Genomic DNA, 26,052 nt, shown 5'->3' with positions numbered 1-26,052 from the left:
GCATGCCCAGCATGCTGTTAACTAGGCATCCATGCAGGGTCTGTCCTCAGTCCTTTCTTTTCCGCAGAGGTGGAGCTTGTGCCTTTAGTTGGAAAACTTGTCTCTTTCGATGCAAAATTTTTTTATTTTTCGCATTTTTCCTGCGCTGGGTCACTCTTCTGTCCCCTCGGGTTCTTCTCGGTCGGCGAATACTTTTTTCTCCTTCCGTATCCGCTGGTCGTCGTGCCCTCGTGGTCGCTGTGTGCCTCATGGCTGCCTCGGGCTTTCATCGATGCCCCCAGTGCTCCCGGACTATTTCCCTAACAGAGCCACATCAGGTATGCATCTTCTGGGGGCATCGTATGATGTCCGGGGCTGCAAATTGTGTGCCCAGATGACCCCGAAAGGCTGACAGGCCAGGCTGGACAAAATGGAGAAAGTATTTGGCTCTGGCAAGTCCAAGCCCTCTACGCTGGTGGTGGTGCCCCTGACGCCTAGGGACTGAGGGGAGATCTGATTGCCCTCGATCCCCCAGTCATCACCCCTCCCCTGCTGCTCTCAGGGCAGGGGGGCTCCGGGGATTGGCCAGTCTCTGTGTCCTCAAAGTCCTGGACATCCAGATCATCGTTCTTGTCCTTAGCGCCAGGGAAAGTACGGGCACCATGGGAGATCCTGCAAACACAGTTACCAGTTTCTGTCCAAGCATGGGTCTGGGCCGGTGAGGACCATGGCACTTGTCGCCTTGCTGCATAAGCGGCCTCGACACGAGGAGGCCCCATCCTCCCTCGATGCTGGTGGTCCGGGGTCATCCGCACTGCTCCTGGTGCCAGATATCGACCCTCCTCGGGACCCACCCCTCTTCTCTCAGCCTCCGCTCTTGTTGGAGGCCTTTGAGGTGGAGTTGGAGTGTCAAGTACACCTGGTGGTGGAGGGTGTTTTTGCACGAACCGATATTGGTGCCTTCCCCGATTCTGGTGCCTTCAGCGACTCCTTTGAGGCTGGCTCCTGCACCCAATGCCGACTGCTATGTCTGGGCTGGAACTGTTATTGGATGTCATCTTCAATGTCATCCCCACACAGTTGAGCGGCTGTGTTCGTGTGCTCTCAAACATTTGATATTGATGGTGGTTTTCTTGATAGTGGTCACATCTGCCTGCAGGGTCAGTGAGCTGCACGCCTTGATGGCTTATCCACCCTACACTAGATTCTATCATGACAAGGTGATCCTGCGCACGCATCCCTCATTTCTGCCCAAGGTGGTTATGGACTTCCATCTTACTCATCTGTTGTGCTGCCTGCTTTCTTTCCCTGGCCTCATGCTGGCCCGGGAGAGAAGGCTTTGCACACGCTGGATTGTAAGCGGCTCCTGGCCTTCCACCTGGTCCGGCGGGCCATAGGCTGTCTCCCAGTTGTTTGTCTCGTTTGACTCCAGCCAGCTGGGCAGGGCTGTTACTAAGCAGACTCTTTCCACCTGGATAGCGGACTGTATCTCTTTCTGCTATGACCAGAAGAGCCTGCACCTGAAGATCCCTGCCATGGCACACTCCATGAGGGCCATGGCTACCTCTGTGGCCTACCTCCATGCAGTTCCATTGGGAGAGATCTGCAGAGCTGCGACGTGCAGTTCCCTTCACACTTTCGCTGCGCCTTATTGTTTGGACAGAGATGGCAGACGGGATAGCAGGTTTGGCCAATCTGTCCTGTGAAACCATTTTCAGCTATGTACCCAACTCTTTCACCGTGAGCCCTTGATTTTTTATTCAGGCTGTCCCTGCAGTTCCCACCAGCACCTCTGTTGTTGTGCCCATTGGCACCTGGTTTGGTGTCTGTTGGTCCTGCCGGTTCGGGTTCAGCCTGTAGCTAGGGATTCACCCGTGTGTGAGGACTACCATCCTGCTTGTCCTAGGAGAAAGCGCAGTTGCTTACCTGTAACAGGTAATCTCCTAGGAGAGCAGGATGTTATTTCTCACAAAACCTGCCCGTCTCCCCACGGAGTTGGGTTCTTCTGGTTTGTCCTTTGTTTTTGTATCTACGTACACGACTAAGGAGAGACGCCGCGTGGATGCAGGGATAATGGCATGCTCAGCATGCCAGCCAAAGTTTCTGTGTCACCCACATGTGAGGACGAACATCCTGCTGTCCTAGGAGAACGCCTGTTACAGGTAAGCAACTGCACTTCATTCAGCTTCTTCTGGCTGATTTTGCTGAGCTTGCTGAAGATGTCTATAGCTAAGTGCCCCTTGCTATGGGCTTCTAAATTGTGTGTCCCGAAGAAGTTACTTTTTTTTTTTTTTTTTTTTAAATCGAGCCTATATACATTTATTTTTCAACACGCAAGCAGTAAATTTAAGTGACACAACGATACTAAGTAGGAGGAACCACAGAGGACCGTATTCTTAAATTTCTCATGAGCCCTTGATTCACGTATTGACTTGACACTACCTCCGGGGCTGGAGTTAAATTTGTCGTGTCAAAAAGTGTGCATTGGGGAGCCCAGCGATTTTCTGCATTGGGGTTAATAGCCAATCGCCTCATCTACATGGAATTTACATGTGATGAGCACTATCGGCTACACATTTGTTTGGGCGCGCGTTTTGGATGCACTGATCTCCTTATTGCATGGGGTTGCTAACCTAGCGCGTCCAAAACATATGTCCAGCCCACTTGCAAACCTGTGCAGTGGGCTGGGCACACTTCATTACATCGGCCCCTTAGTTTCTTTCCAAGTACCTTATTTTATCAAAGTCTCTTTTTTTTTTAAAGGTATATGTTACTGCAGTAGTTTTACTTAATGTCCTCCCTCCAGTGATTATGTCAGAATTGATTGCATTGTGATCACGGCTGCTAAGTGACCCCACCACAGTTGGCCTTTGCCCTAGGTCCTGCATTTTACTGAAGACGAGGTCTAAAGGAGCTCACACTCTCGTCTTGAAGCAGTCTCATGCATGGCCATCTAGAAATGTAACGTGTGGTAGCATGTTCTGGTGAGAGATTGACCCAATCGATACCGGGGTAACTGAAGTCTCTCTCGTTACTATTGCTTTGTCAGTTTTATTTGTCTTTCTAACTTTAGCTAGCATTTCACTTCTGTTTCTTTGTCTTGGCCCAAGGGGATAGTAGTATACAACCACTGCTGTATTCTTACCCTTCCCTCATGGAATTTCTGTCCATAAGGATTCCACAGTGCATTTTCCTTCACGTAGCACTTTTATCCTGCTTAACACTATACTAGCCTTTACATATTTTGTCATCCCTCTATCAATTTTATTTGTCATGTCGTGTCCAAATAATTGATGCCATAGTCCCATTGGTTATCCTTCCACCATGTCGTTTCTGTATCCTCATATAATGCCACATATTCTAACGCCCCAGTCTTATTTTTCTGATTTCTTGCATTCACGTACAACATTTTAAAATGTTTTTTTTATTTGTATTTCTAATGTTATTTGTATTCACATCCTGCTTATTAGCGGATTATACGTGCAATTTGGAGCCATTCGTATCTATGTACACTTTATTTTAAATCCATTTTGAGTTTTTTCGGCTTTCACTGCAGCCTCGCTGTTGGAATATTCTAACTTCCTTGTTTTGCCAGTACCTTTGAAAGGTACCTTTCTCCAAACCACAGGCTTCTGAATGACTGTCAGCTTTTCCCCACGGTCCAGTGTAAAAGCGGCTTCTTCTCCTATAGACAGAGGGCCCCCCTAGCATGCACGCTGAAGCAATGTCAGAAGATGTTATTGGAATGTGCACTCAAACTAACTCACAGCCATTTGTAAATGTAGGAATGTTGTATGCAAATTAGGATTTAGTGGGCACACAGGAACTAACATGGCATGTTCTCTTCCAAGTGTATGTTTTTTCACTGTGCACCTGATAAAGGCTAGAGTGTAACACTTGTCTTGGACCAGATTTTATTCTTTTAGCACGCATGCTTTTGAAAGGGCTTTAATTACCAGCATGCATTGGCACTTACCAATGGAGGAGGTGCACAAGCAGAGGACACTAAAAAATCTACCCCATCAGCCTTTGAGATATTAAACATCTTCCTTCACTTATCTTTGGGAAAAGAAAAGATACCAACCCACAATTGAACACTCCGAAGACATCTTGCATTTATTTACAGAACGCAAATGAATTTCTAGGCAAAGGCCATCACTTTTTGAATATTGTTTTATCTTTCAAAATGTGTAAGGTACCCTGCCGTAGAGCAGGTCTTAGATGGATATAACTTATCTGGCTAAATAGTAGCAAACACAGGGATATTCAGCAGCATAGCCTTGCCTCTGAATATCCCCTATAAGTATTATTTGGCTATCTTACCTAGCTGTTTTACTTTGAATATCCTACCACCTTTGTGTTTTCTCTGCCTAATTCCAAATATTGGTGATCTCAAAAGAGAAACTGTATATATCAGGGAAAGAGAAAATAAAACGTATACATTTTGGGGTAGATTTTACAAATCTACGCGCGCGGGTACTTTTGTTCGCACACCACACGCGAACAAAAATACGATGGATTTTATAAGATACGCGCGTAGCCGCGCGTATCTTATAAAATCTGGGGTCGGCGCTTGCAAGGAGGTGCACATTTGTGCAACCTGCGCACGCTGAGCCCAGCGCGCGCTGCCTGTTCCCTCCGAGGCCACTCCGAAATCGGAGCGGCCTCGGAGGGAACTTTCCTTCCGCCTTCCCTCCCTTCCCCTACCTAACCCACCCCCCTGGCCCTATCTAAACCCCCTCCCACCTTTGTTAGCAGATTTACGCCTGCCTCTGGCAGGCGTAAATCTGCGCGCGCCAGCGGGCTACTGGTGCGCCATCACCGACCCGGGGGCTGGTCCGGAGGCCTCAACTATGCCCCCGGGCCGGCATCACGTCCCAACTCGCCTCCCGCCCTGCCCTGAAATTCGCGCCGCCCAACACGCCCCCTTTGCAAAGCGCCTATGCAAAATAGGCTTGGCGCGCGCAGGGGCCTTTTAAGAGGGTTACGCGCATAACTTATGCGCGTAACCCTTTTAAAATCCGGCACACTGTGCTTCATATTAAAAAGCATTTAGCCTGCTAAATAAATATTTGGGAACATATCCAGCTAAATTCTAGCTGGCTAATAAGTTAGGTGGCTAGAATCTAGCCTGATAAGTTACAGGTATTCTGGGAGTGTAACTGGGAAGAGTGGGGATATCCGGCTAAATTAAGTGGCTAACTCCAATATTCAGAGATAGCCAGATGGATTGAGCCAGCTAAGTCGGGTCAGGTCAAAAGAGTGCCCTAAAGTTAGCCAGCTAAATTTAAGATACGTCGACTATTTTAAACTGACTATACCTCCATAGTCAGATAAGTTTATCCGGCCTAACTTTATTTATAATATTTCTATACAAATAAAATAATAATTGGGATTGTCTGAATACTGTCCTCACTGTAATGAAGCTGATAACGTATCCTGCAGTTCTGAGTGGGGAGCTGTCTAAAACCCAGATAAGAGGGGGTCATTAGGTTTACTTGAAATACACAGGGCCTCTGAACCATGTTTCTTAAATGTAAGATGCATCATTTTCATTTGTCCAAGCCCGTGAAGAACCTTCTACTGTAAGTTCTTTTCCAAGCCCTGAGTTTGAGTGTGTTGAGCTGGATGTGATTTGCTTACCATCTCTCAGGGACTTTTGGGAGAACGTGATTTATATTTATGAATCTTAAGACATTCTCGAGTCATAGGTCACAGGTAGAACCATTAAACCACTCCTCCTCTCTGGTAAAATGCAAAGTGATCTCATTTCAGGTGGTTTGATGAATTTAGTTTTATTATAAATGATTAAACAATAATAAGGACATGTTTAAAGTTTATATTATTTAAGTGCTTATCGGTATGGGAGAGCCTGCTTGATAGGAAGCCAAAGGTACTGTATATTTGAGTTTACAGGACAACAGAATTAAAGGGACTTCACGGGAACATAATACGTGTTGAAGAATGTCTTGCCTGTTCTTTGTATTGCAGTACCTTAAAGTGTTGCACAAGGCATGCCCTTACACTGTAACACTCACTGTGATGTAATGCAATAATTCCCTCTAAATGTAATTTGCTTTGCTCTATCCTGTTATCTTGCAGAGAGGGTTTACTGAATTAAAAAAATGTTACTTTTTCTTATGAAGTTTCACTGTTATTAATATTTATCAGTAAAAATAAATAAATAAATAAAGATCTGAATACTGGTCAAAACTTTGCATTTCGTGAAGGGGCAAACATATTTAGAGCTGGTTTAAAGCTGTTTAACTGAGAAGCAAAACACCCTCATCTGAAATAGGAAACGTTGTGCACAGCAAAGGAAAATCATTGATGAATTAGGACCTAAGTGGCTATGCAACAGAATATATGCAGATAAATCAAAATCATCCAGCTAAGTTTATCCAGGTAACTTTAGGTCTGCTCCATGGCGTAACTGAGCTGGATAACTCTAAATATCAGGAATTTCCCCCTGAATCACTTCCAACTTATCCAGATAAGTTTTTAATCTGGATAACGACGTAGTCAGATATCGGAGCTGGTGAACATGGCAGGCAATCCAAAAACCACGGTTTGTAAAACCTTCTGATCATGGACCTTTTAGAACATAGACCTCCTTAGCATATCGAAGTCTGTGGTTTAGAACAGTGGTCCCCAACCCTGTCCTGGGGGCCCACCAGCCAGTCGGGTTTTCAGGATATCCACAATGAATATGCACGAGAGAAAATTTGCATGCACTGCCTCCATAATATTTATTTATTTATTTATTTATTTTTAATTTTTATATACCGGAATTCCTGTATACAATACAAATCAGTCCGGTTTACAGTAAACGAAGAAATTGCCCCAGTCTGGGAGGTCAGACCTGGGTTGATTACATCGAACATTGAACATTGAAAAATAACAATGAAAAATAAAAATAAAAAAATAACAATTAACAATTAAACATGCAATTAAACATTTTAATTTAAAATTAAATTTAAAATTAAATTTAAATAAATAATTTAATTTAAATAAAATAAAATTAAATTTAAAATTAAATTTAAAATTAAACATTTTAATTTAAAAATTAAATATGCAAATGTTCTCTCGTGCATATTCATTGTGTATATCCTGAAAACCCAACTGGCTGGTGGGCCCCCAGGACAGGGTTGGGGACCTCTGGTTTAGAAAACTCTTTGTGATGTGATGTGTTAGTAAAGCCTGAAGTTGATTTAGCTTAGATTTCTAATGCTTCTTTTCTTTTGCTCTTATCATTTTTTTCTGCTAATTACTTTTCATGAACTTTTAACTGGACAAACTATCCCCGTACCCTGTCCATGTTTGACCATTTGCTCTGCAACCAGAAGCCTGGCAGGGGCCTTGACTGTCTCTTGCCGTTCTAGATGGGATCTAAGCAAGTCTTTGTGCTTTGCTATTATGTATGGTTGGTTTCCGGTATACCTCCTAGCTTGCCTTCAGTGATGAGCATGGCGCTGCCAGCAGCCACCTTCCGTTGAGCATGCAAGAAACAGCTGAGAGTAAAAGGAGCGGTTTGCATTCTGGCCAGCAGATTTTGCTGTATTTGTGCCTCCTGATGCTCTTTCCTGCAGGTTTGGGGGGCTAAAAATGCAAGGCTATTCAAAAAAGCATGTCACAGCGAGGTCGCTGAATAACAGCAAATACATACAGCTGAAAGTCACCTATAAAAAGCAAATGTTGCTTTTATTTTAATCATAAGTAAATATTAGATTAAAACAGTTTTCACATATGATTACCCCAGGAATCATATAAACAGTACCTCCAACACGCTTCTCATTTAGAGTATATTACTGAACTATGTAACCGTAGATATTGGCACACTATGGATAACTTAGATACCAAACCAAACCTATTTTGTGCCTAAATGTAAACCGTTGTGATGGTGCATAACTAAACGACGGTATAGAAAAGTTTCTAAATAAATAAAATAAATAAGGAGCAGGTATCAGGTCTGAGGCACCAAATAATATCTGGTACATACTGGGCAAACCTCAGTACCCAGGCTTAAAATGTTTCCCTGCAAATTACATTTAGAAAATATATTCTTAAAGATGTGTATTCTTTTTGTACCAGGAAAGTTAATCCTTCTGCTTTGACAATGGTCATAATATTGTTGTAGCAAATAACTCTGTGTCACAATTTTTATTGCCTTTTTTTTTTTCTAGTTTGCAGGTATGCCTGCCACAAGAAATGTGAACCAAAGGTACGTAGAACTGAAATGACTTTTTATTTGACATGATACAGGTATAATCTTCTGACTGTATACAGTCTATGGTAATTATTTGTGTAGTGCATTAAACAGATTACCAGTAGCCAGCGGTGTTACATTTTCTGAAGTTTTTATTTTCAGAAAATTAAGAGGGTATGCAAAATAATGTCTCTAGTATGTCCATCTGTTCTTCTATAACGTCTTTCATTTCCGGAGATACGGTTGTGAGGGATGGGGATGAGTCCAAGCAAGGCCGAGAAATTGATGTCCCCTAAAAGACTTGTGTGCACAGCCAGGAAAAGCTTTCAGTCAATTACAAGATTTCCTTAAGTCCTTCCCTTTTCACAGGGCATAGCATTTTAGTGCTAGATTCTCCTGCAAAGCATTTCAAACTGACCAGCTTGTTTGGTTAGCTAAGCAAAGTGCTCCTTTTAAGCAGTGCTGTTGTATCCTCTGGGAGTGACAGAGGAGACAAAACCTCTGAGCGGCTGGAGCACTACTGTTATGGGTCAGGGCCTAGGAAGTCTCTCTCTTTGGTCCAAGGAGGGGGGGGGAGTTAGGGATGGAGGGCCTTCATTAGTGTTGGCAGATGGGGGGGTCTGGAGCCCAGTGTTTCAAGTTAACATTTAACCACCTTCCAACTGTTGCTAAATTTATCAAGTCTTAGCCAGTCTTGGTAAATGTTGTGATTGTTGGTGACTAGAGTGATAAGATGTCATGGGTTCATTATCACATTCTTTGTACCTGCGTGCAGATTTTGAATGTGCATGTCTGATTTAGTGCAGGATTTCTCTTATGCTAAATAGTTAGCGAGTAGTGCACTATTTCGCATGTACACGAAGTGCCTTTTACTTGTATGCCGTGGTGCGATGGCGGAGTTTAGTGAATCAGCTCCCTAGTGCCAAGAAAAGAATTCCCAATAATATTTCACACCTCTGCCAGGGCTCCTGGTCTTCCTTGATTCTTTGGCAGCGAGAAGGGTCCATCATCTGCCTCTTCCCGCAGAATTTGCTTGTCCCCCGTGGAATTGCCGTGGGAGCTGGGCCCAATGTGGTTGGAAAGGGCTGATGTCCCATGGTGGCATCGCCAAAATCCTAGGTCTCCCTACCCCCCCCCCCCCCCCCCCAGTGCATGCTGATCACATCTGCTTTCTCCATCCTTCCGCACACGCTGACCCCATGGCAAGGAGGAGAGCAGCAGCTCATCAGCCTTTGCCACTTGGACTCAACTGCTGCTTTCAACAACGGGACACAGTGTCCCTCAGTTGAAAGCAGCAGAAAGCCTCTCTGGCAGAGGAGGAGGATACGGCTCGATATTCTTTTCCTCCTCCTCCTCCTCCTCCCTTCAATATGACCAGTACTGGTAATGGGCGGGGGGGGGGGGGGGGGGGAGGGTGAGAGGGGAGGGAAATCTGTTAGACTAGAGATGAAGGGGAAAGAGGAGTTATGGAGGCAGGATAAGGGAACGAGGTAATGAGGGGAGTTGGGTGAAAAGTGGGGGGAAGAGGGTAGGAGTAGATGGGGTTGTGATGTGGGAGGAGTTGTGATAGGGATTATGGGAAAGGGACTGGGAGGAGGTGTGTGACTAGAGGAGATGGGGGTTTTTGTGATGAGGGACTAGGGAGATGAGTGTGATGGGAGGACGGACAAAATTAGGCTTTGCATGCAAGAGGAGCTGGGGCAAGTGGGGCGGGGTACATAAAAGAAGAAGGGGTTGAGAGAGAGTATGGGGAGGGTAGGGATCTGAGTTTGGGATATGATGGGGAGCAGGGCTGGAGCCAGGGGAAAGACACTTTCTTCTCCTCTCTCTCCAGATCCTTCTCCCTCCCAAAATCTCAGGACCTCCCCATAATCTCTGATCTTTCTTTCTTCCTTCTCCTCCATCCCTGACTGTTTTTTCTTCCTTTTCCTCCTCCTTCTCCCCATTCCCAGTCCCTCCCTCTTTTCCCTTCTCTCCTCCCATCTTGATTTTCCTTTCTTTTCTTCCATCCCCATCTCCAATCCTCCCTTTCTTTCCTCCTCCTCCCATTCCTGATGCCTGTTCTCTCCCTTCTCCCTTCTCATTCCCTTTTCTTATCCTCCCTGATTCCTCCATCTTCTCTTCCTTCTGTGCCTCTATTGTCCTCCATCCCTTATCCCTCTACACCAGAGCTTTCCAAACTTTTCATGTTGGTGACACACTTTTTAGACAAACATAATTTCAAGACACAGTAATTCAGTCTACTAGCAAACCAGAGGTTAAAGGTTAAACAAACGAAACATATTTTGACAATGTGTGTATGTTTCCTTAAATATATACATAAATAAAATGTTTCACAACACAACCTATCTCATGAAAACCTTTCATTTATATTAAAAAAATATATAATTTTCCAAGATTAATGTTGTTGTTATAATTTAGGAGTAACAATGTCTGTCCCCTACACACTCATCTCTCCCCCCCCCCCCCAAGTACGTTTCTGTCCCCCACACACTCATATCTCCCCCCCCAGCACATGTCTGGCCCCCACATTCATGTACCTCTTCTTTTTGATTGTTGCCAGTTCAGTGCTTCACTCCCTTCAGGGTTCAAGCCTGCCGTGGTGCATAACACCTTCCATGATCACCAGACACTGTTGCTTGCAATACTCATCAGCAGCAGCAGCCAATGACAGGGACAGCTGGTCTAAAGTCCTACCCACCAAGCCCAAAAAAACGTGATTGACAGCAAAAATCGCCCAATAATAAGCAACCCGTGAACTGAAAAAAAAAAAAGCGAATTGGTAGTAAAAAATACCCAAACTTGCGTCGGATTTGACGGCCTGGCATCACGTGCCATCACCTGCGCGTGACCTGGAGAGGAGTGGCTATGAGGACCGGGTTTTAATGTGCTACGTTCGCGCGACACACCTGCACACTGCAGGCGACACACTAACGTGTCCCGACACACAGTTTGGAAAGCTCTGCTCTACACCTTCTACCTGAGGTCTGCTCTTTATTTCCATTCTCTGATATCTCCTTTCACTCTTCTGAGTTCTCTGCTCTTCCCATTCCCAGATCCCTTCCCATTCCTCTCCATCCTCAATCACAAAAATATCTTTTCCTCTAATAAAGAATGATAAATTATCTGAAAACAGAAATATCAGAAAATAACTATTAATAGAAGTAAAAAATAGGAAATGTAATATGCAAATATATGCACAGTTATTCACATTTATCACAATTGCAGAATTTTGAAAAATCTGACACCAGATACTGGGGACACTGATTTATATTTTCTATCTATCTATCCATATATCAAGATAGATATATAGATATCTTTTCTGGTGGTTCTTTTCCAGGTGTGTAGAGTATATTGTGTTCATTAATTAGTTTATTCTGCTTTATACTCCAGCTCCTTAGGATTAGGGGTTGTATTAATAAACATTGAAATTAGTGACTGAAAACCATTCTTGTACTTTTTCCTGTTACTTACCATAGTCCCTTTTGTATATGTGTGTTTCTGCTTTACTTCCAGATTATGCTAACTTGTTTTTTTTTTTTTCATTTGTGGAATACAATTTAACAGTTCATTTTCATAAAGATCACTTCTGACAGAAATACTTTGACATCATTCAGTACTTGAAAGAGCAATGTTCTAGACCTTCTGATCAATGACACTCTTAAAAGTCAAACACCATCCCTCTGTGTCTGCTTTGCTTCAGTCTTCATTTCCTGTTGAGCTAGTATTTCAGAGTCTCGTCACGAGTCTAGTCATTGAATTTTCCTATGGGAATTGCAGGAGATACATTGCCAGACTCAACAGCAAGCTGTAACGGAAAGGAACATTCTGATGCAGAGACATTTTAGATGGTGAAGGTGCTTTCATGATTGTCCTCTTTTCTTGAGGGGGGGGAGTGGAGCTTCCTTGTCCTTGCCTGTCCCACTCATATGCTCCTCCACAGCGGTGCCTGATCACTGCTGACTGTGCCCTAGGAGGGCATGGAAACCAGGGACAGGGGCAGTGGCAGGGGTTGATAATTGCTGGAGCAGAATCATCATGAGCAGTGGTAGAGCAAGAGGGGGAGCTGCCAATTGGGTAGGCAGAACTCTGGGCATGGGGAGGCACCATCCAGGGTTGTGGTGCTGCAAAGGCCGCTGGAGGCTGCATCCAGGTAGGCATCGGATACCTTGGGACATTTCATGGTGGCATCCACTGCAGCATCTCCTTCCACACTGCAGTCTGGGTCTGTATTTTTTCACATATACCCCTCAATGTCTGCCACATGCCTTATATCTCCTGGACTACATTCTTCAGGCCCTGTATATCATTTCTGAGGCCTGTTATCTTCTCCACTACTCTAGTGTTCAGTTGCTGCATGTGCCTTTCTGTTGGGTGGACTGTATCTCTTCTTCCTGAGAAGATGTCTTCTTCTTGGCCGCCTTCCCCTTCTCCAGCTGTATGCTGCCAGATATCTAGTGTGTCTGACAAGATATGAGTTTGCTTGGTCTCCTCCTCTTCAGCCTCCATGACAGAATAGGGATGCTCTGCCGATGGATGTTTATCAGCTGGCTCCTTCTCCTCCTCACTGTCTTCTGGGCTTGGAGACAGCACCCATGAATGCCACTGGATCTGAGAGCATTGAAGTCTTCATCTTTCCTGCAAAAAGGAAAAGTGTACATACTTTCAATATACAGGCTATATGGGCTTTTCTCTTCACACTCACTGGACCTTCATTTTTGCCTAATAGAACAGCTCCATGGACCCTACTCTAGCATCTCCCGCTACTCCATAAACTGTTTATAAAGCAGTTCTGTGGGTGAGAAAGTTACCATGACGCACTTGTAAAGCACCAGCATAGATAAAGAGAGAAATAACAAATTGGTGTGGCTCTTGACTGTTGGCCCTATCAGCCTTCTACCCCCATGGAACATCTCTCAAAAGATACATATCTGTATATAAGGGATGCCCATTTTTAAGCCCAAGAAAAATGCCCTTTTACAAACATGCAGATCGGAGTGTCATTTGTATGACAGAGGCCTCACTAGATCTTGTTTGTCTAATATCTTCATAGTGTCTTTGTGCTAAGAAGGAACAACATTTCTCATTGGGAAAGGTATTAGAGAGAATGAAAACCATAGCTGCAACGGATGTGGAGTAGAAGAGAGAGAGTAATCTTAAGATCTGGAGTCCTGCTATAGGTTGGAGCAATGACTTTACTGATTGTGACCATAGGGCCAGTGTGTGTATATATAGGAGAGACAATGGAAGTGACTGGTCAGGGAGATGACTAGAGTGTGTGTGAGAGAGAGAGAAAGTGATTGTGGGAATGAGAAGCCTGGCATGTGGAGAGAGCTAGCATAGGAGTGAAAAACGGGTTTGTGTGAGGCACAACATGGAAGTGGGAAGCCTGTGTGTGTGTGTGTGTGTGTGATGAGAGAGAGAGAGACTGTTCGGGAAGGTGACTGGTGTGTGTGTGTGTAAGAGAAAGATTGGTCAGGAGCTGATTGGTGTGTGAGAGACAGAAACTGGCATGTGAGTGTGACTGGTATGTGTGTTTGAGACACAGCATGGGAATGAGAAGCCTGTATATGTAAGATAGAACATGGAAGTGGGAAGCCTGTGTGTGTGTGCATGAGAGATAGAGACTGATCGGGAAGGTGACTGGTGTGTATGTAAGAGAGAGACTGGTCAAGAGATGATTGGTGTGTGAAAGACAGAAACTGGTCATGGGGGTGTAACTAGTATGTGTGTGTGTGAGAGACAGAGAGACTGGTCATGGGCACTAAGGAAGAGGACCATGAGTACAGAGCTTCAGCCACTGCTGCTTCTGGTGTGTGCTACTGGCCTGCATGGAAGAGGAGTAGGAGAGCTGCTGGAGGGGGTTAATAAAAGTGGCTTTTTAAGTTTATTTTTCTTGATTGACTGCCATTTTAATTACTGAATATTATGTGGTCTGCTGTTTTGAAATATTTTATTGGTGTTTGGAGAATTTTAAATAATTTTTATGAGTTTTAATTGTTGGATATTATTCTGTTCATAGTTGTTGTGAAACATTTATTCTGCTTATTAGTATAGTTATACAATTATTTCTGCATTGGGATCTATAGCTGCTTGGCTAGCTCTGTTTTCCTAATAGCAGGTGTATTGGTGTTAAGGGCCTGATTTAATATTTGTAGTGTTGCCTTTTCCTAGGTAGGGTTGTTACTGTTTGAGTGCATTCCATAATACAAGTGTAACTGTGTGCGGATTAGTTTATGTGCATTACTGCAGATCCTGGGAGTATGTTAGGTCTGTTCTATGTATGTGACTGAGGTGAGGTATTTTACTGTATCAGTCTTATTTGTTGTATTTTCTCAAGAGGACATGTAATAGTGATAAACTGCTGTCTTTTCATAACTGGGGCTATTGAACCTGGTAGTAGGAGTTTGTGTTGCTGTTACTGAGATGACACTAGAACCAGAATATCTTTTTTGTAAGGTGAGTTGTACAGGGAATGTCATAATTCTGCTTTACATCCATTATTGTGGGTCAGGGAGGTTCCTGTGGATGCAAACTGTACTTTTACATTTAGCCCTATGATGGTCATGTGTTCAGTGTGTCACGCATGTGAGAACCATCTGTCAGGTGTGTCCCGACAGAAAAAAGGTTGAGAACCACTGTCCTAGAGATACTATCTTTCAGGACTGTTTACCTAACTGAGGTGTGCTAATGTGCTTTCTCTGTGGCAGGACTGATCTTCTGGAATGCACTACTAGAGCTAATGTGCTCGCTAACAGAAACCAAGCAATTTAGGAAAGCACTAACATTTTTTCTTTTTTAGAAGACATTTGTGGAAGACTGACTGTGATGAAACAGAATAATTGTGAAACAGTGATTACACAGTAGGCTGCTAGAGGGCACAGTTTTAACAGGTTGTAAACAGAGGGTCCCCATTATTTTGGCAGCAGCTGGCAACTAGGTTGCAGGGTTATACCATCTGTTCTTGGTGTTTTATTGTTGGTTTTGATATTTTATTTTATTAAGACTGTTTTTTAACAGGTGTTTTGTATTTACTTATATTGTATTTTAATTGTTTGTTTTTACTTACTATGAATGTTTTATGGACTCTGCTATGAACCATTGAATAAGCGGAATATAAATTCAATAAATAAAATAAGCCCGGGAGCAAGCATTTTATAATCGCATGCGTGCAGAAAAGGCACATATTTGCGTGTATAAAGAGGCAGGATTTGCACGAGTAAAAATTAAATGCTTACATTATTAAAATAGCAAACATACATGTGTAAGTTATTTTTGCAAACAGTTCAATATATATGTGTACAGCTGTTGTAATGCTGTGGTGTATGTGCATGTTTTATACACAGGTGTGTGTAGAGAGGGTTTATAAATGGGACTTTTAGAGCTGGTCCAAAGTTTATTCCTATAGTTTCACTGTGGATAATACCTGGATTGGCTCTGCCTGTCCCAGCGGACATGGAGCCTGCAGCTATCCCATGTACAGAAGGTATAATCTTAGCTTTTAGGGAAACAAGGCATATCTGGATGAAGAACTAATCATCCGAATCCTGGATGTTTTATATTTTGGCCTTGGCTTTTATTCATTATTCCTGGTTTCTTCTCCATAAGGCACATAACCTTAATTCAGCAACAAACTATCCCTTAGGAAATTTTGTGTGGCCTGAATATTATTATACATCATATTCAGTAAACTGCTTAGTGTTCAGTAAAAAAATTCAGCGTAATAAATGCCACACTGAATATACTCAGCTAAAATTATCCATTTGCATGATGCCAGGTAACTAACAAACCTAACCAACTATGTTTGAATGTAGCTGGTTAGATTTAATAGTTGTTTGGCCTTGTGAGGCTGGATAACTTCCTAGTTAACCGGATATCTTTAAAAAGTAGTACAGAGCCTAGGGCTCATTTCTATGTATTCCCCCAAAAATCTGTGCCTGGCCCATTTGGGCCATGCATCCCATGCATCCCTAATCCCCTCTTAAATTACCTGAAAATGTTCTTGGGTCCTTTCCCTGGTTCTTTAAATAAAATCCTTTCCTCTTGCTGCCGTACTCTCCTAGCTTCCTGTAGTGATAAGGGGCCATGCTGAAATCCCCCCAGACCCTCCGCCAAACCCTAAAAGTCCCTGACAGGAGCAGGGTCTTAACTTGCCTGCTCCCAGCGAGCTACAGCACAGCTTCTGTCAAAGCTACATTTGAAGCATAAACTATACACAGCTTCCAGCACTAGAAGATACTTCTAGTACAAGCCCCTAGGCCCTGTACTACTTCTTCTTCTTTTTTTTATAGCGCTACTTAACCAAATATCTTTTTAAAATATCTGGTTAAGTAGGAAGTTTTCCAGCCACAAAAGGCTGGACAACTTAGCTGGTTATAAATAAAAATCGGCTAAGTTATCCAGACTATTTAACTCCTCCCTGCTTTACTTTTTTTTTTTTTTTTAATTGGACTAGGTTTTAGCCGAGTAATAACTTACCTGGCTAATATCTAGCTGGGTAAGAGACTGAATATACTAAAACTTGCCATTTAGATGGGTAACTTATAAGTTACCTATCTGAATTGCTTTGAATATTTATTTATTTAAGAACTTTTGATATACAGACGTTCGTGAGACACATCACACCGGTTTACAATAAACTCAGGAAAGTTTCTGTTGGGTGTCTATAGCTTCATCTTCCCTAAAAATTCTTTGTGGTATAATTAATGTTTGGATGGGAAGCAGCTGAGGGAAATTGCAGTTGTGACTCTGCTTCAGGCTTCTAGTATGAGGGAACGTAACAGATTACAGATGGTGGAGGTGAGTGAGGGAGCAAGATTATTGAAACAGCAAGGAGTCCTTGAGAGCTCACAGCTGGGACTTTTTGTGTGAGATCCTTCTAATAGGGCATAATCCTACATGTCTTGTAGAACACGGGACAACGCAGTCGTCTTGCAGGCAGATTTCCGTTGAAAGGTGGGTCGATCTTAGATATAGGTGTGGGCATGTAAAAAAAGAGATTTTCAGATGGAAGTGGGGAGCCTTCTGGAAGTAATCAGGGCCATACCAGGGAGGATAACCAGTATGAGCAGGGAGAAGGTTAGGCTTAGTTCTATAGATACAGCAGACATCTGCATTATTTCTGGTAAGCCTTCATCTCTGTGGGGTAGTAGATTTGTATTTTCATTATCATACGCAGCTTTTGGTACAGAGAGATGATTTGTTACATCTTGCAAGATACAGCTTCAGGTGAATGGAGCTCCTATCTATATATCTATGATACCTCTTCTATACTGCAAGTTGTGCTGGAGTTGAAAGGGCTACTTCATATATGCTGCTAGTTTCCCTGTGAATGTATTTTTGCAATGGAGAAACATGCAAGATAGTTATCGCTATAAACTATACCTGTGCTTTTGGCTTAGCTGCACTCACATCCTAGGCCCTTTGAGGAGGTAAGAGGTAAATTTAGACTGAAATCTCTGAAGTCTTGCGTTCGCTAATTCAGGGTTGCTTAGTACAGACTGCAGACCTAAATAATCAAAAGTTACACATTGGCAGCTATAGGGGTAGATGAGGATAGAGTTTACAGGACAGAACTTCATGGCAAGTTACATGCATAGTAATGTATAGGTGAGAGTGGTTGTAGTATGCTGTCCTGAAAGGGGCTTAATACAGGGTGGACTTGGACTTTAGTATGCATAATACAACCCAGACTATAAATAATACATTAACTTTTATCAACAATTTTAAACCTTTTATAACTATTTACAAAGATGAAAAATGGAGGAGTGAGAACAACTAGGGAGTAAACCTCTGGAGGTCAGGTCCTGGATGGCCTAGGGGATAGGGGTTATGGCTGTAGTCTCACGTCCATCTTGAGCTTGGGCTAGAGTGGATAATATGTTGGCTTCTGCAGCCATGGGGTGCAGTACTGAATCTGGTTTGAGGTCTCCAATGAGATCATCATCTCCCTGACCTAGCAGTGGCTAGGGAGCCTCAGGGGCCAGTATGCCAAGGTCCTGGGTCAGAATGGGATGGAGGCATTACTGGGAAGGAGAGAGGGATGGTTATCTTTAGTGATCCAGGGTCTCTAGTAGTGGAGGTGAGGAGTGAGCGTGGCTGCTGTGCCATCACAGGGTACCACTGCTGGTGGTGATGCTAGTGGTGGCTGCTGGTCCCCTGCGGTGGGTACAACTGCTGCTGTAGCAGGAGGAGGGGCCTGGAGCTCTTCTTCTTCTTCTTCCTTTTGTAAGCTGGTGTTTTCTGTAACTAGATCAAAAAGTGTGTGTGTTAATCCATCAGCACATATGCTCTAGGATGTGTTGTGCATCATCAAACAGGCAGTTAGAGGGCATTGCATTAATGGGAGAGGTAGAGGTTATGGTAAGTGCTGCTAGCGGTGGGACACCCATGTCCTATGGGAGTTGGGGGGAGGGGGCATAGATAGGTTCCCTGAGATACAGAAGGTTCTGTAAAGTGTCTGAGAAAACAGGATGTCTAGCTAAGGATTGGGGCTCCAGGGTAGTCTGTGTTTGATTGTAAGCTATCAAGGGGCTGGATGCTTTCACTAGTCTTTGGCTGTTGGATGGGAGGCACTGAGTTTCCCTGGTAAGAGTTAAAGGAGTAGGAACTAACATCCTCCTGAGTGAAATACTAGGCCTGTGAGTGCATAACAAGTACTGCTTCATGATGGAGCTGCCTATGACCCAGGGAATAAGCAAGGATGAAGTAACTGTGCATGAGGGTTTTCTTGAAGCTGTAGGCATAGACAGGGTCTTGTAGAGTGGCAGGGCAATTGTGGAGGTGATGGAAGCAGAAAATAGACAGACTTTGTCGATATGTCCTTGATGGTCATGTTATAAACTTACCTCTGTGATCCTCCTGCCAGGCACGCAGCTGGTTGAGCCACACCCTTTCCTTCAGGTACAGTCCCAGGCCACCTTCTTGAGGTCCTCAAGCTATACAGAGAAATAGGAATACAAAGTTAGTTCATTATTGCTCATTCTCTGACCTTCTGTGAGTGATGTGATTGTATTATTTCTATAGAAGCCTTGCATCTGAATCTTGGCTCTTTGCTCTCCCTTCATGCAGCTATATGTGGTGGTCTTCCACCTGGGCAGAAAGTAGTCCAAAACAGGGACAAGCCAAGGTATTCAGTTTCAGGAGGGAGACAGCATGCGAGTGCATTTCAGACAGCCCCATTCTGATGCGTAATGATTAAAATGGGAAGAATCGGGGAATACAGGTACCAAACAGCTTTGGGGGGTGAAAGTTTATATATAGGACTGGGCCTGTTTTTTCTCTTCTGGAACAGGGACACAGGTCAGCGCTGTAATAGGGGCACTAAAACAAAAAACATCACCCTGTGATTGTTCTTTCCCTTACCTATGATCTTTTTCTAACATAGTCCATTTTTTCCAGCCTGTTCAGGGAACTATTTAATAGAGATGTGCTTCGTTTTCGGCCCGCCGCGGGAAATTTCGTATTTCCCGCGGTTCGGGCCATTTAAATTCGGACCCGAATTTTGGTTTAGTGAGCACTAACTTCCCCGTTAGTGCACACTAAACCCGAAAACGAATTTTTCCCGAAATTTCGGGAAAAACTTGTTTGGGATTCGGGCTCCCGAACCAGGACGAATTTGGCAATTTCATTGAAATTGCCTAATTCATCCTAGACAGATGCACATCCCTATTATTTAAGTGTAAAAATATTGCCAAACACACTTTGATTTATTTTATATTAATGGCATGACCTGTTTCATCATCCATATATGCCTATATCCTCTTGCCCTACCACAAGGCCTCAATAGTCCACCCCCTACCCCCATTCACCTTCCTAGTTCCCACAATGTACTTATCGCTCGGGGGGGGGTAGGAAGCCAGATGAGAAAAACCAACTTGTAAGTCCCTTCAGGCCTACCTGAGACCTCTGTTTTTTCTTCGGATGCCACAGATAGGGAAGAGGTGTGCCTCATCACCAGGGGCGCCAGATTATGGATGTCCCTAGTGGTGAAATTTGGCTGCCTTGTTGGCGTGCTCATTTGGAATGAGCCTGCCCTGGATGAACTGAAAGCTTGTACTTGCCTTGGAGAAATATATGTGCGTGCAAATGTATGCACAAAGTAAGTCACTTACACACAAATATTTGCATGAATATCTATTGTACACGTGTATTTTATAATCTGTGCGGATGTATGCACACAAATTACAAAATAAGAGTGTACTTCTGCATGGCCCTATATGTGTGTGGATATGGGGCCGTGCAATTGTTTGAAAGTTATCCTCCTGGAGGTAATTTTCAAAAGAATTTAGGTGCATAAAACTGGATTTTACATGTGTAAATGGATTTTAAGTACATGAAAGGACTTTTGAAAATTGCTGCTTTTATACACATAACTCCTTTGAGAATTTACTCAATAGGGCTGAATTGTCGAAAGGTTTTACGCATGTAAATGGACTTTGTACATAAATGGGCTTTTGAAAATGGCTACAATATATGCTATTTTTATGAGCATAATTTCTGAGAAAACTACCTCCTATTTAATGCTTTAGTATTAAGAGGGTAATTATCAAATGGATTTATGCATATTAACCCCGGTTTATGTGTGTAAATCGGCTTTTGAAAATTATCCAGGGGGTTGTGCATACTTTTCCCCACACTCACGGTAGGCATTTCGGGGCAGAATTAGCACAGAGAAAAAGTTTATTTACACATTTTCCGTTTTTTAACTTCCTGCGCATGTCTGCACAATCTGGGAATTTAAAAGTGGGTTGCTGAAAACGATGTGCCCAGCATAGCCATTGATTTCTCTTGCTGATGGCAATGCTTTTGTAAATATTTCAATAAGCGGTGATTAGTCCTTTTGGAGTACACCAGCCCAGTGTTTAGTTGTGCTGATTTTAGTATTGCTACCTCATAGGGTGGGTTAATCTCTATGTTGTAAATTTTTAGTTTAAGGTTGTCTTTTTTTTTTTTTTTTTACTGATTATTAATAGTCCTCCTTTACTTTCAAATCTAGGGAAGTGAAAGACGATGTAATTGGGATGTTATTTGATTTATTAGCACATTATGTTTGTCATTTAACCAGGTTTCAGTAATGGAGAAGATTGAAGGATTTAATTCTTCTAGTAGATCATTTATCAGGGCTATCTTTTTTGATAGGGATGTGAATCATGTGGGTTCGGCTGGGAGGGGGGGGGGGGAAATCTGATCGTTAGAGATGTGAATTGGGATCGGTTCCAATTCACATCACTAATTTTTTTTTAGTGAGGCCCGTGCCGATTAAAAAAAAAAACCAAATAACCCACCCCGACCCTTTAAAATTACCCCCTTAGCCTCCCCCACTCTCCCAACCCCCCCCCAAAACTTTTTACACATACCTGGTGGTCCAGGGGGGCCGTGGGGAGCGATCTCCCGTTCCCAGGCCATCAGCTGCGCTAAAAAAAATGGCGCCGGCCATCCAGTGCTCCTACCATGTGACAGGGGCTGGCCAATGGCACGGATACCCTGTCACATGGTAAGGGCAAAGGGCCATCGGCGCCATCTTTGAGTGGCAGCCGATGGCCCGAGAGTGGGAGATCGCTCCTCACGCCCCCCCCCGGACCACCAGGTAATTTTAAAAGGTTTTGGGGGGGAGGCTAAGGGGGTCGGTTTAAAGGGTCGGGTGGGTTTTTTTTTATCGGGCCATCGGCGCCATTTATATTAGTGGCAGCCAAAATGGCGCTGATGGCCCGAGAGCGGGAGATCGCGCTGGAACCCCCCCCCCCCCACTGGACCACCAGGTAATTTAACATTTTGGGGGTTCGGGAGGGTGGGGGAGGGTAAGGGATTGGTTTTAAAGGGTCGGGGTGGGTTTTAGGGGTTGTTTTGGTGTGCCGGTTTTCCCGCCCTCCCCCCAAGTAATTCCAATGCCCGATTTAACAATTTTTGACGATAAATCGGGGGAATTTGTATTGTATCGCACACTCTTAACGATTTTTGAAGATTTAAAAAATATCGACAAGTTTTTTAAATAGTCAAAAAACGATTCACATCCCTATTTTTTGATAGTGCTTAAACATTAAGTAAGAGAAGTGTGAAAGTTAGGCAGGAGGATGAAATGGGGGTATTGTTACTTGTTAACATAAGGCCCATTTTGGCATTTTTTTTTCTTGTGGCTTTCCTTGGGATTCCATATGTACCTTGTCCTGGTGTGGTTGTGATAGTTTGTTGATGCAGTATTGTTGTGGCTGGATTTGTGCGGTGTTATGGATTTGTAAGCATTTATAACCACTCAGGGCTCCAGAATCTCTCCCTTTGGTCACACGCACAGAGCAGAGACAGATCCTCACCAAATAGAGAATAAAGGTTCAAAAATTAGAGCCAGCAATATGCAGATGAAAACTCCAAGAAGCCAGACTCTCTCTACCGTGTAACAGTGGAAAAATATAATCACTATTCCTCATAAAACAAGCAATAAAATCAAGAAACATAAAGCATCAGTTCTAATAGAAAAACCATACTAATAAAAGAATAAATATTTCAAAACTACTGACAAATAGAACAACATCTATTAGTCATAGTTTTTTAAAATTTCCCAAGCATCAATAAAATATTTCCAAACAGCATACACATCAAATAATTAAAACTAATGAGGATTAAAAAAGCCCCTGCTGTCCATTCCTGGAAATTTGAGGATTAGGGGGCTAGGGGGACACCCAAACTTTATCCTTGATCGCTCGTTCACACACACTCTCGCATGTTCATTCTCTCTCACACATACACATACATGTCCACACAGGCTCTACGTACCTTTACTCCCATAGATTTCCTCTTACACAGACTGTCACCCACACAGACCCCAGGCATTCTCACACATACAGGCACCTGTTCTCTCTCACTCTCACACTCACACTCACACACACACACACACACACACACACAGATGCTCAGTGTTGAGCGCCTGCTTTCCCAACATTTGCCCAGCCACATCTGGGCACGTGATACTGTTTTTAATTGAGGGGTTGCGCTAAAAAGGAGGCACACGGACAATAGCGTTTCCCTAGTGCCGCCTTAGCAGCAGAAGTCTAGTAGAGATGGCTGTCAGCGGATTCAGAAAATGGATGCTCAATTTTACGAGCGTCCATTTTCCGAACCTGCTGACAGTTATGGGTTAGGAAAATGGACGCTGGTAAAACATTTTTTAAATTAAAAAAAAAAAAAAAAAAGCAAAAACAACTTTTTTTAACCTTTTCAGTTCCTCTAACTTAATATTGCTAGGATATTAAGTCAGAGGATATACAGAAAAGCAGTATTTTCTGCTTTTCTGTACACTTTTTCGGGCTGCTCAGAGATTAATGCCTGCCCTTGGGCAGGTCCTAATTTCTGAGCATAAAATGTGCAGATTGTGTTACGCTCCTGCCCGCAAAGAGCGTGAGCAGGCTCTTACCTTCTCACAGCCACAGCCAGTCGGGCTGCTGACGCTGCTGCTTCTCCTCCCTGAATCAGCTGGGGCTGTCCCCGCAGCTGTTCCTGCCTTCTCCCGACGTGCTGCTGCGATCCCGGGACCTTTCAGCCAGCAGGGAGGCCGTCCTTGCCAGTGCCTGCTTCAGCCCGGGTCCTTGCCCAGCAGGGAAGCCTTCCCTGCCGGTGCCTGCAGCCTGCTACAGCTCTCTACTCTGCCTGCAGTCTCTCTGTTCTCCCTGCAGCCAGCTTACCTCGCTTCTGCCTTCCTGCTTCAGCCTTGCTGTGTGGAACGGTGCCTGCAGCCTGCTACAGCTCTCTACTCTGCCTGCAGTCTCTCTGTTCTCCCTGCAGCCAGCTTATCTCGCTTCTGCCTTCCTGCTTCAGCCTTGCTGTGTAGAACGGTGCCTGCAGCCTGCTACAGCTCTCTACTCTGCCTGCAGTCTCTCTGTTCTCCCTGCAGCCAGCTTACCTCGCTCTGCTTCTTCCTGCTTCAGTCCTTGCAGCTGGGAGCTGCTCCAGTGACCTGCCTTCACCCAGCTCCAGTCCAGGGCTGCTCCACTGCTTCCCTGGGCCCTCCACGTGGCTGAGGACGCCACCAGCTTCCAGCTCTTCTCTCCAGCTTCCTAGGGCACGGGTGCGCGCCTCTCTGCTCTTCTTCAAGGGCCAGCCAGGTGTGGCCCCCTGCTGACCCCTCCCTGGGCGTTGTCCACCTCAGCCCTACTAAAGGGCTCAGCTTTCAGTCTGTCTTTGCCTTCGCAAGGAGTTGGTCACTCCTGAGATCCTTCGCTCCAGGAAGTCGTCCGTGTTCCAGCACTTCTGCAAGGTCCTATGTTTCTTGTTACCTGTCGGAGCTCCTCGTCCAGTCCTGATGTCTGCCTGCCATTCCAGTCCCAAGGTCTGTCTCTCGATCCAGTCCTGATGTTCCTGCTGTTCCAGATGTCCATGTTCCAGCCCTGAGGTGTGTCTCCTGTTCCAGTATCTGTGTTCCAGTCCTGATGTTCCTGCTGTTCCAGATGTCCTTGTTCCAGCCCTGAGGTCTGTCTTTATCCTTGTTCCTGATCCTGATGCTTTAACCTGCCTTGTGCTGCCAGGAGTGCAGCGTATCCTTGCCTTGTGCTGCCAGGAGTGCAGCGAACCTGCTTCCTCTTTCCTGTGCTCTCCCGCTCTCTGCGTGGTCCGCGACAAGCCTTCCAGAGCTGAGTAGGGCGCGCATGAGGCAGGGTGGTCCGCGACTCAGTCCCGCGGGTGGTCTGAGTAGGGCGCCCTGAGGGACGGTGCCCATGTCTTCCTTCAGCCCTCGTTCCTGATTCCACCTCTGTGCATCCAGTCCTGAGTCCACGCCTGTGCCTGAGTCCACGTCTAAGGATCCTGCATCTATGCCTGAGTCCACGTCTATGGATCCTGCACCTCGTTCCTGAGTCCACGTCTATGCCTGAGTCTACGTCGTTCCTGAGTCTCGTCTGAATCCATGTTCCAGTCTTCGCTGCCCTGGCCTCCATCTGGCCTGCCGCTTCATGCCGTGCCCTGCGGCAGGTCCAAAAGGGCTGGGAACGGTCGGAGGACTGTTCACAAGACCAACATTGCGTCGTTGGGTCTTCCGAAGCGTGCAGGTCCGGAGGAGGGCCTGTCTTCCATGTCTCTCCAGCCCTGCTCCCGTCAAGCCCATGCTCGGGCATGCCACGCCTCCCGCGGCACCTCTTCAGAGCCCTCTGGGGTCGAGCCGTGGCCCAAGGACACACATCACCCAGGAGTGGGATCGCTCTCCTAGCGCTCCACAACAGATTGGGCACTCATTTTTATTACGGTATCTGGGGCAAAGTATTAATAGCCTCAACAACAAGCATTTGCATGTAATGAAGGCTATTAGTTTCGGGGGTGAGGGGGTTTAGACATGTATTATGGACGTGCTAAACTTATTGTGTAAGGGGTTGTGGACATGTGTTCAACAGTGTGTTAAACAGTGCATTCAGTTGAGCGCACACTACAGTGTCAGCCTGACAGGCAGGCACTCATTCTCTCTCTCTCTCTCTCACACACATACACACACACACCCCCACACATCCAAATATCTCTCTCGCAGGCACCCATTCTCTCTGTCTCTCTCACACACACACTCTCTCACACTCTCTCTCTCTCTCTCTCTCTCTCTCTCTCTCACAGGCACCCATTCTCTCTTTCTCTCTCTCTCTCTCTCTCACACTCGCAGACACAAGTTCCCATTCATACACATACACACATTGAAGGCAGGCCCCCTTCTCTGTTTTGCCAGCAGCCTCGGAATCTGTCTCATTCCTGTTGCCACTGTCACCGCTGCTACGTGTCTGTTGGGGAGGAGCCGATCGCTTGTCACTGCTTCTGGCGCTGAAGCTAATTCTGCTGTCGCCTCCTCTGTGCAGGCCCTGCGATACTAAAAATTGGTGGGACTTGCACTTCCTCCATGTTGA

The 26,052-nt window shown here is 44.7% G+C and overlaps 1 protein-coding gene across 2 annotated transcripts in view; it reads left to right on the top strand.

The window, feature by feature from the left end:
• Positions 1-26,052, top strand: part of TNS3 (tensin 3) — a 592,547-nt gene that overhangs the window by 30,654 nt on the left and 535,841 nt on the right. For both annotated transcript variants that reach the window (XM_029589689.1, XM_029589690.1), the window contains exon 2: positions 8,163-8,200. Coding sequence is in view for 1 of the 2 variants with exons in the window: in XM_029589690.1 (XP_029445550.1) it covers positions 8,163-8,200 (38 nt within the window). In the remaining variant the exon portion in view is untranslated. The remainder of the gene's footprint in view (positions 1-8,162; positions 8,201-26,052) is intronic.

This window comes from Rhinatrema bivittatum, chromosome 2, assembly GCF_901001135.1.
Source record: "Rhinatrema bivittatum chromosome 2, aRhiBiv1.1, whole genome shotgun sequence".
Taxonomy (NCBI): domain Eukaryota; kingdom Metazoa; phylum Chordata; class Amphibia; order Gymnophiona; family Rhinatrematidae; genus Rhinatrema; species Rhinatrema bivittatum.
Note: the sequence above shows the minus strand (reverse complement) of the source record. Positions and strands in the feature narration are given on the sequence as shown.